Source organism: Nicotiana sylvestris, chromosome 1 (genome assembly GCF_000393655.2).
Source record: "Nicotiana sylvestris chromosome 1, ASM39365v2, whole genome shotgun sequence".
NCBI classification, from domain to species: Eukaryota; Viridiplantae; Streptophyta; class Magnoliopsida; order Solanales; family Solanaceae; genus Nicotiana; species Nicotiana sylvestris.
The window spans coordinates 102,217,849-102,235,217 of NC_091057.1; the positions used below are offsets into that span (position 1 = coordinate 102,217,849).

Here is a 17,369-nt window from a genome sequence, read left to right on the forward strand (position 1 = left end):
AAGGATCATGCTAAAAGGGAATATTGATAGCCTTAACATACCTTGACCCCCTTGAGTCCTTAATACTTTCCAAGCAATTATTCAAACAATTCAACTCAATCTACCATAGCAGAAGGAGATTCAAAATCAGTGTTGAGTAAAGGCTATATCAGTAACTTAAGCTAGCAGCTTATTAACGTAATTTCGGCAGCATCTCCCCTATAAAAAGTGCCTCCTCAAATACCATATACCAAAAACAACAACTAGAACAATCCGGCAACATATAAGTATCAATAACAAGACACCATATAACAACAACAAGTCACAACTACTTCACGATGAGCGGCAAACTCTGATTGGATCACGTATACCCTATATCACCACTTATAGACTTCTTAATTTAGCTTAAAAGTATCATTAACATGATAATTAAGTCATTCATCAATGATTCCAGCATTACACCATATATTTATAATAAAGAAAATAATCCACAAATCCAACTATCCTCAATTAGCAACTTTATTCTCTAGTTCATGTCTAGTCCATCCATTTAACTTAATCTACATCAAGATAACCTTAAGCACAACCAAGAACATGATATAATTACCTTTGGAAGTATATACAACTTGAAATCCCCATCTATTGTAGCTCACAACAACCCTCAATCACACCACAACACTATATGAGTTGTATTCTCTTCTTGAATCAACATTTGTGTTCAAGTTGGTGTGTGTAAACACTTGTATTTCGCCTTGAAAATCTAATATATGAAGGAAGGACTGATTATTACCTTAAACAACAAGAAAAATATGAAATTTGTGGTTACTTAACTTGAAGAATGCTCCAAAACAGCCACAAGAACAAGGAAGCAAAACTAGCAATCAATTCGGGCTTCTCGGCTCTAGAATCACTTTGGAAGACTTAAAATCACCTAGGATCAATATGAAAACCTTGGAAGAGTATTTTACAGAACGTAAATCACTTTAAAAAACTCCCCACACGAGATGGAACCACACCAAAATCAGCAACCACAAGAAGAACAAGAAACTCACTAGCATCACGGGATTCCCGACACTTGATTTGTGTTATTCGCCCATGGTTTGGGTCTTGGATCATGAGAGAAATTTGAGAGAACGTTTTTAGGTGTCTAGGGTTTGAAGAGGGTGAAAAATAATGAGTTAAAACGAGTTTTAGGCGTCACATATACATCAAGATGTCTCAACTGCCTAAGTGGGCCCCATAGGGAGCTGTTTGCGCAGTCTCGCAAAAATACGAATATCTCTCTACTTCGATCTTGTATCGATGAAGGGTTTAATGCGTTGGAAACTAGACTCGTAGACCTTCTGGTAGGTGGATAATCCCGTAATTTCAAGTATATTGGGATAAAAGCTTAGCTACATTTGACCTAATTTTCATCATAATTTATGAATGTAACTTGTGATGACCTTTGCCAACTTTTGTTTCACAACTCGTTTGACTTCAAATCATAATACACGACTATCATACGACTAAAATAACTCATAACATTACTTCTTTATCATGTTAAGCACCTTACTATCACCCCAAATGTACATGTTATAACATTCACAACTTGTCGACATTCGACGAAACTTATTTTCTTCAATTTGTTTAGCTTGTAAGCCTTTCAACCCTCTTGGTACTTGTTATTCATGACTTTAAAGATTTGTAACTTCCAAGATAACATGATTAACTTACTTTTTGTACTTTCAAAGACGATCTTATTTCTGAGCTTACATTAATTGACTTACGACGTACTCTCACGTAAAAAACATGGGGTGTAACATTTGACAGCCGTAAAGAGTTAACTTATAATGTGATCCAAGGAACTGATAGCAATATGGTCCCTTTGCTGCTCCCTTGATTGATATTTGGAACTTGTGCCAGACATGTGACTTTTTGTTCCGAGCACTTTGAGGCTTTGTATCAGGCTTTGTTAAATCATCAAAACACAATCACATAACTTATCACTATAAAATGTGACGTGCAGAATTGATTCATCCCTACAATATGTTAATGGTTACTCATTTCAAAATATTTTAGTGCTTTTGCACTCTCAATTTGCATATTATATAACTGTAACGAAGTTAACTTGTGCTTGATATCTTCCAAAACGAGTTTGTGTAATTTAGATGGTTAGATATTGGAAGAGTATTGAGTATATATATTTAGCATCACATATTATACGCATGTTTATCCTATTTCCATAATTATTCTAATCATTATATGTGTTTATATAAAGAAGCTCTTGGGGCGCTTGCATATTTATAAACAGTCCAGTAACCTTGTTTTACTATTTTATGTAGATAGTGCAACCATGTAATTAATTCAAAATGTACATGAATGTCGAAAAATCAGAAAAATGTACAACATACAAGCCTTTCACCCAAAAAGAAGATAATAAGGAAGGGAAGAAAAGAAGCAGCAGCATCTATGTACACAGCTCGTTTATCCTTTCTGGTGCTTCCGTAGGCGCTCAAACTCTTTCAATTTCGTGTTTAGAAGTGTATGCTCCTGCTGCATTTTGCCGAGCAGTGTTTCGACCATAACCATCTCCTCTTTGAGATGACTAATCTGTTTATCCAGAAAGGCTAGTGTGTCTATACCCCTATCTCCCAGTCGATACATGCTACCTGTGCAGTCCCCTTGAGGTATCACGTGGACGTGCTGAGGTCTACCTAATAACACGAGTATGCTCATCTGCAAATGAAGTTTGATTACACCAAAAGATTAGACAGCAAAATTTATGTTTCACCTCAGTTTGCAAGAGAAGTTCTGACAGCAATATTGACTGATCGATCTGTTCTGAGGACCACCATATGTGAAAACAGATTAAGTCATGCACACTAGAAGATCAATGCATCACATATACAAAGTAACAAACAAATTAGAACAAAATTGACAGAGTCAAACAAAAGCCAGGCTGGGCTGAAACTCGCAAATTAGTTGGTTGCAGGGGAGGGGGTAATGTTGACTTGTTTTCCAGAAGGCATATAATGAAAAAGAGTAATGCCAGGATCAGATGATGTACATCTCATAGGAGAGACAGATAAATACAAAGCATGTTCCACATGCATCAAAACGAAGGGAACAAGGACAGCATTTTCCTACATTTAAACAAGATGGAAAGAGCAAACATACAAGAATATCAGCTCGTATAGCCCTAACCTACTTCTACCACCGAAAGTCAGCCAACTCTTGTAACATGCAGCTAATTACATTCCCTCTCTTGTCACCATTTTATTAACCCGGTTTCTACCTTAATTCGTCAGTACTATGATTTCAATCATAATTTGTTCCAACTTTTTCCCCTTCTATTCAAACAAATATGAATATATGCTACTTTTTATTACTTCAAAATTGATCTTTCCAACAAATTTGTACACTTCCTCACACTTCAAATTATTATTTTGATCTCCTCAAATAAACCAATACAATAAGCCATTCAAACCTTGAAGGTCAACCCAAGTCAATTAAAATGGTAAGGAGGGAGTGTTTGCATCGCTATCTTGGACATCGAAAGGTGAATTCTACTGTACCAAGAATAGTTTACAGAGAGTATCACGACACTAACCCCAAAATCAGGGAAAAAGGGTCAGACCAAAAACAAGCGTACAATCTGCAGTTGACAAATTCTCCAGTAACTATTTGTTGACCCTAACAACCCTAACGATTAACAGAAAAAAGCATGAAAATCAGCAACTGCGTGATCACATGACCAAAGCAGTTTACTTTCCCTTGCTCACAACATCATATGAGGAACAGTTTGTGGTAGCAAATTAGTTAAACGTAATCTCAGATAGAAGGCGCAAATTGAGAAACATACCTGCATTAAGAGCAGGATCACAGCAATGGTGATCACTATAAGAATGGAAACCTGGCTTTGAGATTTGAAAGATGATGAACACTTAACCATGAAATTTCTACACAAGGAAGTAACAGAGACGGTACTGCTACAACTACCCCGCAGGGAATCAGCAGCTAGCTGGTTGAGTGGCAGTGTTTGTGACCTAACTTCATCACTTGCCCCGTCTAATATTTCCACATGTTCAGAACTTTCTTTCTGCTGAGCACTTGTTACCACATTAGCAGCATGACCACCGGCTGATACAGAAAATAATTTAATCAGATAATGTGAGCCTGGAATCAAAGAACATATACTGCAACATATAAAACAGCAGATGCCAATTGTTACAGACAAAGGTATGATACAAGAGGTTCCCAGAAGCACTACCTTCTTCCTTCTCTAACTTCTTTTGCTTCAACAGTTCATGTGCCTGAAATAAAAACCCAAATCAATCTCTTAAACAGCCTTGAAATACCTGCAAACTGAAAATAGAAGAAACCGGAAGGGATGAGAAAAATACAAGGGCAATCCATATTGCATACACGTCTCGACATTCATCAACAGTAGACTGCACTATCTTCCCTGCAGAGATTTCCAAGCATTTAGCAGCCAAACAGATATTTTTGTAAGGTGATCATCATAAGTTACCTTTTTCCCTTAACTGCTTAAGCATTGAAACTAACAAGGATACACTAAAATGCACATCAAATCCTAAGTAGGACCACTTTTTTCTGTTGTATCTCGTCTTGCTCAAAATTTGTTATATCAAAACATATACGCAAAAAGTGCTGCACATATCATGCCTTTGGTGAAAAACTTCTTTCTGTATTTACTATCATGTCAAGCCATGCCATGTGGATGAGGTGAAAAACTCTCTCTATTTTCAATCATGTAAACTTTGAAAACATGAAAACACACTTTCAAAGAGCCTACCAAACCAAAACTCTTCAATATCTATACATACAAGTATAGCAACAACAATAACAAACACTAGTATAATCCCACAAGTGGGGTCTGAGTAGAGTAGAATGTACGCATACCTTACCCCTAGCTTGAAGGTAGAGAGGTTGTTTCCAATAGACCCCAGACTCAGGAATATCTATACATACAAGTGGGGATTGTTTATATAAAACTCTTTAAACTTCAACTTGGGCAACAAAAAATATAGCTCTGATCCTCATAATACCTTGCCAATGGATCATTGCTAACAACTTAAAGGACATGATATGATGGAACACAACTAAGACTGGGTGGAAGGAAGAGCACCAGCAAATAGCTGCGTCGGCTTCACGGTCTTACAGTTAGTGTCAGAATAAATAAAGGAATTTTCTGAAAGCTTAAGTTTCATCTTAGCATAAAACAACTATTAAACCCCTAGTTGTGCAAAAAACTAAGAACATAGATGCTCATAATGACTGCCAATGGAAAATCACCAGCAACTTAAAAGATAAACTCTAGGAAATTACTAACTAAAATATGATTGATCAAACATAAATGAGGCTCAGTTGAAGGAAGAGCACTAGCAAATGGTTATCTATATTAATTCTCCAAAAAATGGGATGTAGATTTGTTCAACATTTCAAGTCAACATCAGAACTGGGGTGTTGAGGGTTGGGCTTGGATATATTTATTGGCGGGTCATTTTGGCAATGATCCATAAGAAAACTTATCAAAACACAAAAAGGTTTTTTTTTTTTTGAGTTCAGTTTGTTTAAAATAGTCATAATAAACAAAGAAAAATATTTTATTATTTTGATATGATTATTAAACAGATTATAAAAGAACAAACAAATAAATGGAAAACGTTTTGAGTTGGGCTGGATGGGTCAATGACCCATTGTTTAGCCCAAGTTGACTCGCCCCTTTCAACCCAAGCAAACATTGAGCAGGTTATAGCCCAGCCCGTTTATTTGATGCAACCTATTTTGACCTGTCCAAATGTAGCCCAATCCGCCTATTTGACACCCCTTTTCAGGAGAAGCAAAGAAATCGAATATGAGTGGATAAGCCCCATGTAGCATCAGTGGCGAAATATTTTGATTAATCAATCATCAAAAGTGTACTAAGCACATCAAAGCATTTGGTTAACCTATCAAGCATTGAAGAGCAGGCGATCCTTGCCTTGTTTATCCAGCTCTATCATATTTGATTACAACAAAAGAACTCGAAGTGAAAGGAACCCATTTTTTCCTTCTAGAAAACAAAGATCCAGATCCTGATAGTAAAAGTGATATGCCTCTAAAGCACATGTTAGTACAAGCCGACCAGAAGAAGTAATCGTCAATTACCAGATCCTAGACACAAACTTCCTAGAGCTGGAGAGCCCCACGATATGGCAAAAGCAGCAACAGTAACTTTTTGGATCAAATGGTCTCTAAAATAATTGAACTAATTGTGCCACAATTGACCATTCCTGTGCAATTGCTACATAGGTGTCCGTTGAGCTTAGTCACTTTTACTTTAATATTGTATTGATAGCAGTAGCTGTTTTTTGCATTTTTTCTGTCTCTTTATTGATTTATATTTTCATCATCATCCCGTGCTCCCACAAACGTTTACTTACAAGCCAAGTCAGAGTTATAAATAAGAAGCCCTTTGAATAAAGAAGGATTATAGCATATAGAAGCATTTGATTAATCTATCACCAAAAGCATAACTCTTTCAATAATGAGAAGGCAAGATGCTTTATGAAATTATTAAATTATTGATGAGTCGGTGGAAAGCCCTGCATACAAGAGGAAAGGAAAAAAAGCCACGATATTCTAGCCCAGATTTCAACGCCTCTTAAAGTCGCAGTAAGATCACACTTGCAGTTCCTTCTTGAGAAAAAAGAAGTCACTTGCTGTTTCTTTGAAAATTACAGTAAGTCAAACTTGAAGAAGGTATATATGAGCAATAAAGACACATGTGCACCTCTAAACATGGTTTTCTTTGAAAAGGCCACATTTACGTACACCTTCAAACTGCAGCCTCCTACTGGTTCATCGTGATCCTTCTCCACATCCCAAAAACCCTAATGTGAAAGGAAGAAATATATCATGAGAAGAAACTAAGATAAAATCGAAAATATTTCAACATGACCAACAACCCTCCCCCCCCCCTCCTCCAACACAAGGAATCCAATATTGGCTAACCTGAAACATATGGAATCTATAAACTACATGAATATACTATATATCAGCCACCAATTTTGTGATTGGGAAATCTGAAAACAAAAGACGACATTGTTTGATGGTCTACAATTCAACTAGAAAACAAAGTTAGACAGACGGAACACTGGTTAAGTTAGAATCGGCTCAGATGTGAAACAGACACCACATGCAGCAATATAGATTGAACAACGTTATCTAGAACAAATGATCCTGGAAAAGTACAGTTGAATGTGATTGTTCTCTCCTCAGTATCTCTGTATCTCACTTACTTATATATTCATCTTCAAGCATCATATAAAAATTGGCAATTCTCAATTCTGTAAAAATGGTTGTTCAGTTAGACATAAATGAACTGACAAAGTATACTTACCTTGGCTGCTTAAAGTTTAAACTCTCTGCTGGCTAACCCTTTTTTGGGGATAATTTATCTGTGAGCTGACTTACACATGAAAATCCCTTTATTACTTTATCAAGAACAGTTGCATTAGAGTCTCAGCAAGACAGACCCAGTTTAGACAACAAACAGCCACCACTCCTTGTCACCTCCCCATCCCCACATTCTATCCCCTACCATCCCCGAGAAAAAGAAAATAAAAAGTGGGAAAGAGAAACAACTCAACCTCTCCTTTCACCAACAAACTAACCTCAAACAGCCTCTAAAAGAACAAAAAAAAACACATATTTTGGCCCTCTTAGGTATGAGAGTCCTATAGCTGGGAGGACAAAACTAACCATGCTTGAATTGTACATAAGAAATACTGAGGTCAATTGATATTTCTCTTTCCAAGCTTCAAGTTCCAGATAGTATTTTCAAATCTATGAATTTACAACAACAACAACAACGGCCCAGTATAATCCCACAAGTGGGGTCTGGGGAGGGTAATATGTACGCAGACCTTACCCCTACCCCGAGGGGCAGAGAGGCTGTTTCCGGGAGACCCTCGGCTCAAGAAAGCAACAAGAGAGACGATATATTAGTACTATCAATAGACGCATAATAAAATAACATAAAATAACATAACATACATAATCATTTTGATAATGTGTTTTCAGGAATTGACAGTTTAAATTTAACAGGCTAGTAGCAGCTATGGAAGGTTGCAAACTGTTGCAAGGAGATTGGAATTCTAATGTTTGTGGAGATGACCCTGGCATGAGGGGGATAATAAACCAGCAATATTAAGGTCACATGACTTCAGGCAGGATAAGTTAAGAACATAATAACCCAGGCAGCAAAGCCAGGTAAGATAAATGTACCAACATTCAGAGTGCTTACACTAATTTGCTAATAACACTGGGCAGATAAAACTATCCGGTTCCTACTTAGCAATACTATAATACGATCCTTAATCTATTCAAATAAGGTTGAATTATAGTCCAAAACAAACAAAGAAAAATCCAAGGAACATTCAACGCAAAACACAGAATTAAGGGAAGAAGAGTCCAAGGTGAGTGGGGAGAGAAAGGGAAAAATGCCAAAAATCCCCTCATCCGGCAGGGCCCAGAAAAGAATTAGACTAAGCACTTAAGACCATCAAACATTTGCCCAAAGTTTATCCCACCAAACATAACCCCATATATCCCAGAAAAATGACCCCTTTGGCTGGTGTTCAACAGAGTGACTGATGATTACAGAAGGGTAGCAATGGTTGTTTACGAACATGATCGCAATGTGAGAAGGAAAGACAGCAGCAGCATTTCCTAAGGTCCTTTCTTAATTTTCACAGTCAATGTCTACCTTTTAATTTTCCGTTTATGAGACATTTCTTTGGTACGAATATGTCCCAATCGGTTATCTCGCATGAATTGTGCACCACCTTAATGATAGAAGCAAGTGCAGTTTTTCATTTAAAAAAAAAAGGATAGATGCAAGTGCAGATTTATAATCAATACTGATCAAAAACCCGTCCAAGATAACCTCAAGTAGTACTAGTGCTAACGAGAAAGCAGACCCTTATGAAAAGTAAAGCTCATACCTGCACTCGAAAATAATCTGCAAAAGGAACATCACTAACTTCTTGTGATGTCTCAATCACCAGGTGACTGCAATCAAAGAAGTTAGAATAGCAACATAAATATCAATAGCAAATCAACAGACTAAAACATGTGCATTTCTAAATGATAGCGAAAAACCGAAGAAAGCCTAAAGTCAAAATCTCTAGATGTAAGCAGGCCTGGGACATCTCTTTAGGAAGTAAATAGATCAATATAAGCTTCAAAATCTAGCAAGTTAAAACAAAAAGATGTGCTTATCCCAGTGAGTGAAGTGAAACAGATCCTTTTTCTTTCTTGCAGCCGTGCAGCAGGAAGGAGCATTTTTGGGAGGATGGAGGTTGGATTTTGGAAACATGCCACTGGCCTTGAAATATTTGAATCTTTCTATGAAACAAACTTTGACAAAGTTTTAAACCTTGATAGTTTATTATCGGAACCATAATGGCTGCTTTGTTTGAAGTTTACTCGATTCATGCAATATCCTCGTGAATATTTTAAAAAAAAAAAAAATTCAATCACCTACGTATCCAAAAACATCAATCAGCTATGCCTCAATACAAATTCAGGTGCTTTGGGAAAAACAAGCAACAAAGCAAAAGGCGGCCATCACTTAAGTAACACAACGTTTGCATTTGGCATGTCCCTGGAACTTGTAGAGGGGAAAAAGGCAGAATCCCAAGATGGAAACCAGACATAGAAAGGATTGCAATTAAAGAAGAATAGGTTTGAAATGGAGGAACATAAGGTGAGAGGAAAACATGAAAACGAATGTGAAGCCCAGGTAAGATGAGACAAAAAGCTATCCAGAGCAAAATAAGCCAGAAAGAAGCTCTAAGCTTACTGAAGAAACTGCGATGAGCACAGAGGCAGTATCCAAAAGGAGCCGCTTTACCCTACTATTATCTGAATTATCTGAAGTGTCAATGGCAATTTATGTAGAGTTCAAAAATGCCCCTCCACTGATCTATGGGCCTGATCATGGAAATAATGTTGATGGAGCTCCATGGCCCTTTATTTTTGGTTTTTCGGTTTGGGGGTGGGGGTTAGAGCATATGTGGAACCCCAAATATGAGAGAAGGAAGATAGGACGCCTTCAGCATCCGGGGGTCACGGACCGACCTCTACGGTAAGACGTAAAAACACCCGATCCCATTCCGACCTCGATATGTGGAATCGTCTTGTGCCGCCCAAAGGTGCTCATTGAGCCGGTCCCTGGTGGTGTTTCTAAACTAGCAGAATCGTGGGACGTCAAAAGCTAATTTGGTAAGTCTTTGAAGAAGGGGATCTTATCTCTTCCCACCACCAAATTTTATTGATGTAAGTTCTCATTTTATAAAATAATAAAAATAATAGCATTATTTTTTTCCCTTCTCGTTACTTACACCAAATTTTATTGATGTAAGTTCTCGTTTCAAAATAATAGCATTATTTTGAAGAAGGGGATCTTATCTCTTCCCACCGCCAAATTTTATTGATGTAAGTTCTCATTTTATAAAATAATAAGAATAATAGCATTATCTTGATGCAAATTTGACACAATACTCTTTTTTTTTTTTTTGATGAAGTAAGATGTTTCATTGAATGCATCAAGAAGATGCCAGAAAATTACAAAGTGTGAGTCCTTGGCTAACTCTGTAAAGACAAAAAACTATAATACTTGAGTTAGCCAAGACCAAAATCAAAAGAGGCATTATGCCATGCTAAGGGAGCTAATAAAATCTAAAAGGAAAATGGCATCATTCACAGGGGAGAGGTAGCTCCAACTAAACAAATTCACTAGACATTTAGACTTCAAACAGCTGGTGGAAGTTGAGATGCCTTCAAAACATCTGGAATTCCTTTCTGTCCATATACTCCAGCAGATACAAGTTGGGATCACTTGCCAGGTTTTTTTTATGGATTTCTCAAATTTTCCAGGAGCACCAGCCTTCAAATGCCTCTCTGATGTCCATAGGTATTGCATAAACTGCTAAGAACATGTTCCAGATGTCAGATGCCACTGAACAGTGCAAAGAAAGGTAATTTACTGATTCAGTATTGCTGCAGCACATGTAACATCTATTGACCAGTTGGATGCTCCTTCTGCATAGATTGTCCTGTGTCAGTGTAGCATTCCTAAGGGCAATCCAGGAGAAACAAATAACTTTAGTGGGTAGTTTTGATCTCCAAATATGTTTCCATGGCCAATTGTCAATCATTCCATTAGGTGCACACAATTTGTTGTACCCTTGCTGGAGTTGCCCCATCTTAGCCTGTCTGTAGTTTGAAGGTCTATGGAAGAACCTTCAATGATTCTGAAGAGATCAAATAGTTCCTCTAGTTCCCAATCCTGCAGGTTCCTTGGAGTTGCCCCATCTTAGCATGTCTGTAGTTTGAAGGTCTATGGAAGAACCTTCAATGATTCTGAAGAGATCAAATAGTTCCTCTAGTTCTCAATCCTGCAGGTTCCTTCTGAAGAGTGGTTCCCATAAGTTCCCTGCTCTATTCTGTGCAATTGATGAGTCTGGATCCAAGGCTATCTGGAAAATGCCTGAGTGTGTGTCTTTTAAAGGTTGGGGCAGGATCCACCTATCAACCAGAATTTAACAAATCTGCCATCCCCTACTTTGAAGTATACCTCTGGAAAGAATTCCTGTTTTAAGCTGTTGATATACTTCCAGGGTCCAACTCCATGTGGAGCTCTACTTTGTTTGGTGCTCCAGTTGTCCAACTTCCCATACTTAGCTGTCACCACCTTCTTCCATATGCAAGAATTTTCTTGAGCATACCTCCACCACCACTTCAATAAAAGGCTCCTATTGTGCTTTTGTAGATCCCTAACTCCTAGACCACCTTGGTGCTCAGGCATGATTACTTTGGACCACTTGACCAAATGAAACTTGTGATCTTCACTATTGCCCTCCCATAGGAATGATCTTCTGGCTTTATCTAGCTGCTTTTTGACTCTGCTTGGCATAGGGAAGAGGGACATGATATAAGTAGGAATGTTGTCCATGACACTTTTAATCAACATTAGTCTGCCCCCCATTGATAAATACTGCATTTTCCAAGAGTTAACAAGTTTATCATTTTCTTTTGATGAAAAGTTAACATATTGATCATTTCCTGAAGTATGATAATGAGTGAATCCACGCAAAGCATGTGATCACATTTGGTCCTTGTGAGAAAGGACGGGAGAAAATATTCTTGATTAATATTGACAATGATACAATGAGCCCTATATATATATATATATATATATGTCCTACTCCTAATACATATGAGATTAGGGTTATTTACTATACTATTTAACTATCAAACTAACACTCCCCCTCAAGCTGGTGCATATAAATCATATGTACCGAGCTTGTTACATATGTAACTAATACGAGGACCAGTGAGGGACTTGGTGAAAATATCAGCAAGCTGATCATTCGACTTCACAAATTTTGTAGCAATATCTCCCGAGAGTATCTTTTCTCTAACAAAGTGACAGTCAATCTCGATGTGTTTAGTTCTCTCATGGAACACTGGATTTGACGCAATATGAAGAGCAGCTTGATTATTACACACAAGTCCCATCTGACTAATCTCACCAAATTTCAACTCCTTGAGCAACTGTTTTATCCAAATTAGCTCACATGTAGCCATTGTTCGATATTCTACTTCTGCACTAGACCGAGCAACCACATTCTATTTCTTGCTCTTCCAAGACACCAAATTTCCTCCTACTAAGACACAATATCCAGACGTAAAACGTTTATCATAAGGTGATCTTGCCCAATCAGCATCTGAGTATCCAACGATTTGCTCATGGCCTCGATCCTCAAACAATAAGCCTTTGCCTGGAGCTGATTTTATATACCGAAGAATGCGGACAACTGCATCCTAACGACTATCACATGGAGAATCCATAAACTAACTCACAACACTCACAGGAAAGGAAATGTCAGGTCTAGTCACTGTGAGGTAATTTAATTTACCAACCAACCGCCTATATCTTGCAGGATCGCTAAGAGGCTCCCCTGTCCTGGCAGAAGTTTAGAATTCGGATCCATCGGAGTGTCAACAGATCTACAACCTGTATTCCTGTCTCCTCAAGAATATCTAAGGCATACTTCCGTTGTGAGATCACAATACCTGAGCTAGACTGAACGACCTCAATACCCAGAAAATACTTTAATCTGCCCAGATCCTTAGTCTGAAAGTGCTGAAAGAGATGTTGCTTCAACTAACTAATACCATCCTGATTATTGCCGGTAATAACAATATCGTCAACATAAACGACCAGATAAATACAGAGATTTGAAGCAAAATGTCGATAAAATACAGAGTGATCAGCTTCACTACGAGTCATGCTAAACTCCTGAATAACTGTGCTGAACTTACCAAACCAGGCTCGAGGAGACTGCTTTAGACCATAGAGGGACTGGTGCAACCGACATACAAGGCCACTAGACTCCCCCTGAGCAACAAAATCAGGTGGTTGCTCCATATAAACCTCATCCTCAAGGTCACCGTGAAGAAAAACATTCTTAATGTCCAACTGATAGAGAGGCCAATGGCGAACAGCAGCCATGGATAGAAAAAGGCGGATTGATGCAATTTTAGCCACGGGAGAGAAAGTATCACTGTAATCGAGTCCAAATATCTGAGTATATCCTTTGGCAACAAGATGAGCCCTAAGTCGATCAACCTAACCATCTGGACCAACTTTGACTGCATACACCCAATGACAACCAACAGTCGATTTACCCGAAGGAAGAGGAACAAGCTCCCAAGTACCACTCGTATGTAAAGCAGACATCTCGTCAATCATTGTCTGTCGCCATCCGGGATGAGAGTGCTTACTTAGGGATGGAAACAGAGGACAAAGATGACACAAATGCACAATGGGATGATGAGAGACGATGGTAACTTAAACCGACATAATGAGGATTAGGATTAAGTGGACCGTATACCTTTTCGTAGTGCAATCGGTTGGTTAAGAGGAGACAAGTCTGCAGTATTAGCAGGGTCAGGTTGCAGGACATGAATCAGCTGGGCCTGATGCTGGGGGCGGACGACGATGATAAGTCAGGAGTGGTGGAGCTGTAGAAGGTTGAACTGGACTAGGTGGTGGCACTGGAGCTATAGTTGGTGGAACTAGACTAGGTGGTGGTACTGGAGCTATAGTTGGTGGAACTGGAGCTATAGGTGGTGGAGCTGCAACTAGAGTTGTAGGCGGTGGAGCTATGGAGGAAGATGAATGGGAGATAGGGACTGAATCTCCAATAGAAGGGACGAGTAGCACCTCAGAAATATCTAAGTGATTAACTGGACCTGTGAAGTATGATTGGGTTTCAAAGAAGGTAACATCAGCAGACATAAGAAATCGCTGAAGGTCAGGAGAATAACATCAATATCCCTTTTGCGTTCTTGAGTAACCCAGAAATATGCACTTAAGAGCACGAGGAGCTAACTTATCTTTTCCTGGAGTAAGGTCATGAACAAAGCACGTACTCTCAAAGACACGGGGTGAAAGAGAGAACAAAGGTAAGTGGGGAAACAGGTCAGAGAATGGAACTTGATTTTGGATAGCTGAAGATGGCATACGATTAATAAGATAACAAGATGTAAGAACTGCATCCCCAAAAACGCAGCGGAACATGAGATTGTATGAGTAGGGTACGAGCAGTTTCAATAAGATGTCTATTCTTTCTTTCAGCTATCCCATTTTGTTGGGATGTGTACGGACAAGATGTTTGATGAATAATCCCATAGGAGTTCATAAACTGCTGAAATGGGGAAGACAAATACTCTAGGGCATTATCACTACGAAATGTGCGGATAGAAACCCCAAATTGATTTTGAATTTCAGCGTGAAAGGTCTGGAAAATAGAAAACAACTCAGATCGATTTTTCATCAAAAATATCCAAGTGCACCTGGAATAATCATCAAAGAAACTGACAAAGTAGCGGAATCCTAAGGTAGAACTAACCCGACTAGGACCCCAAATATCTGAATGGACTAAAGTAAAAGGTGACTCTGCTCGATTATCAAGACGTCGCGGGAAATGGGAGCGGGTATGCTTACCGATCTGACACGACTCACACTCTAGAGTGGACAAGTGAGATAAGCCAGGTACCATTTTCTAAAGTTTTAACAAACTGGATGTCCTAACCGTTAATGTAATAAATCTGGTGAATCAGTAACGGGAGAAATTATTGGAGGAAGACAAGATGCGAGTCCATGTGATTTTGCAAGGATAAGGTAATAAAGTCCATTTGATTCACGTCCGATACCAATGATCCGCCCTGTCTGCGTTCCTGTATAAAAACAAGGTCATCAAGAAATAAAACATCAGATTTAAGTGATTTGGCTAAGCGACTAACGGCTATGAGATTAAAAGGACTACCAGGAACATAAAGAACTGAGTCTAAAGGTAAGGAAGGAAGTGGACTTGCTTGACCTATTGTAGTTGCCATGGCTTGAGACCCATTGGCCATTGTGACTGTTGGAAGAGATTGAGAATATGAGATACTAGTGAAAAGAGATTTGTTACCAGAAATATGATCAGATGCACCTGAATCAATGACCCAAGACTCAGAAGGTGAAGATTGGGACACACCAGTCATGCTACTATTTGTTGGAACAACAAAGGCTAATCCTGAAGATGTCTGTTTACGTGCTTTGTACTGAAGGAACTCAATATAATCGGGTAAAGAAACCATCTGGATTGGATTTAATGCATTTGATCCAACGAATTGTGAGTCTAAGGCTTCTAATAAGAATGACATTATAATGTTCACGCCGGAAAGGTCAGAAAATTGTTTGGAAATCATTGTTTCACTGTTACTGTTCACCGGAAACACTGTAGCTCGCCGGAAAATAAAAAAGTTGTCGGAATCTGATGTAAACTTGATGGGTAGGCTCGGAAAAGCAAGGCTATTACACTGTCCAAAAGAAATTTTTTGAAATTCTAGCCGGAACAGCCCTCATGCGCCAGCGCGTGGGACAGACGCGTCGCCACCGGCAGAACTCCGGCAGGCGCGTAGGTGAGTGTTTTCAGGTGGTGTTGGATTTTGCACAACACTGATAATTAGTGGCTTTGACGCAAATAGTCACTTAGGTCACCGGAAAATCTCACGGTGACTGAGGTCTTTCTTCCCGGATATCGCTGGAATGACGCACAGCGATATATTCTCACCAAAGCTCTGATACCATGTGAGAAAGCACGGGAGAAAATATTCTTGATCAATATTGACAATGATACAATGAGTCCTATATATATATCATACATTTCCTACTCCTAATACATATGGGATTAGAGTTATTTACTATACTATTTAACTATCAAACTAACAGTCCTTAAAAGTATATCTATATAAAGACGAGTAAAGCCCCAATTTAGATTTTTGTTCAGATGATTCACACTTGCAGATTTAATTTATCAACAGCATAACCTTCCACATATATGTATAGGGCCCTATTAGCAAAGGTCATCCAATGCCACTAGTGGAATCCGACAGAATAGAAGATCTGCTTAGCATCCTTGGCCTTAAAGTATGACTAATAAGGTGTTCCACCATAAAAAGAGTGAGGATGCCGCTATGGAGGCTATAGTCAAAGAGCACAACTATTGATGGGTTTCATGAGCTAGATAGGATCCTCATTCAGAAAATAGGACAGGGGCCCAACTATAATCAACTACTCCTTTGTTCTACCAATTACTGTGTTGTCCATGTCCACAATATCTCTATATACAAAGTATCCAAGCTATATATCTTGCTTCCTATGAGAACTTAATATACTAGAGAAGCCTCGTACAGCACGTGTCCAATTATATTTTATTTTTTTGAGATGGTAACATATATATATATATATATATATATATAGAATCAGTACATGGCTTGTACTGAGACAATATTAACAAGTCAGCGACGGAGAAGAAAAGACTATTCTGCAGTCCTAGCAAGAATCTAAGACATCTAGGATTGAAACAGTATCTTCTGGGTAACTTTGTGAAGGTGTTGGTTTATGTTTAGTCAACAATGGCATGCCAATTGGAAGAGTTGGTGGAAAAAGTTGGTGTGGATGCTAGGAGGAAGCTTCCTCCTTTGATGTCACCCATGACATCAAGAGGAGGTCTTTACCTCTATAAATAGATGTACTCCTTCATTTGTAGAAACCATCCCAAAATAATACAATACATTGTAGTGAGTAGAGAGTTAAGAGAGAAATTCTCTTAAGTGTAATTGGGAAATCTCCCCTTCCTTTGTTAATATTAAAAGGGCAATTGTTCTCTGGTGGACGTAGGATTATTTTGATCCGAACCACGTTAAATCTTGTGTTCTTTCTTTTACGTTTCCGCTAACAATTGGTATCAGAGCGACAGGATTCTTTAACGATCCAAGGA

At 38.5% G+C, this 17,369-nt stretch overlaps 1 protein-coding gene across 3 annotated transcripts in view; it reads right to left on the reverse strand.

Moving 5' to 3' along the window:
- Positions 1-2,261: 2,261 nt before the first annotated feature.
- Positions 2,262-17,369, reverse strand: part of LOC104242708 (protein VASCULAR ASSOCIATED DEATH 1, chloroplastic) — a 33,872-nt gene continuing 18,764 nt past the window's right edge. The window contains exons 13-18 of one of the 3 annotated variants that reach the window (XM_009797783.2): positions 8,973-9,039; positions 6,758-6,857; positions 4,365-4,426; positions 4,232-4,274; positions 3,824-4,101; positions 2,262-2,697 (exon numbers count right to left, since the gene is read on the reverse strand). In XM_009797783.2, coding sequence (XP_009796085.1) covers positions 2,446-2,697; positions 3,824-4,101; positions 4,232-4,274; positions 4,365-4,426; positions 6,758-6,857; positions 8,973-9,039 — 802 coding nt within the window. In that variant the 3' untranslated portion in view covers positions 2,262-2,445. Of the gene's footprint in view, positions 2,698-3,823; positions 4,102-4,231; positions 4,327-4,364; positions 4,427-4,884; positions 4,944-6,757; positions 6,858-8,972; positions 9,040-17,369 lie in introns of those variants that run through there. The other 2 variants (XR_011404910.1, XM_070166339.1) reach the window with 2 other exon arrangements.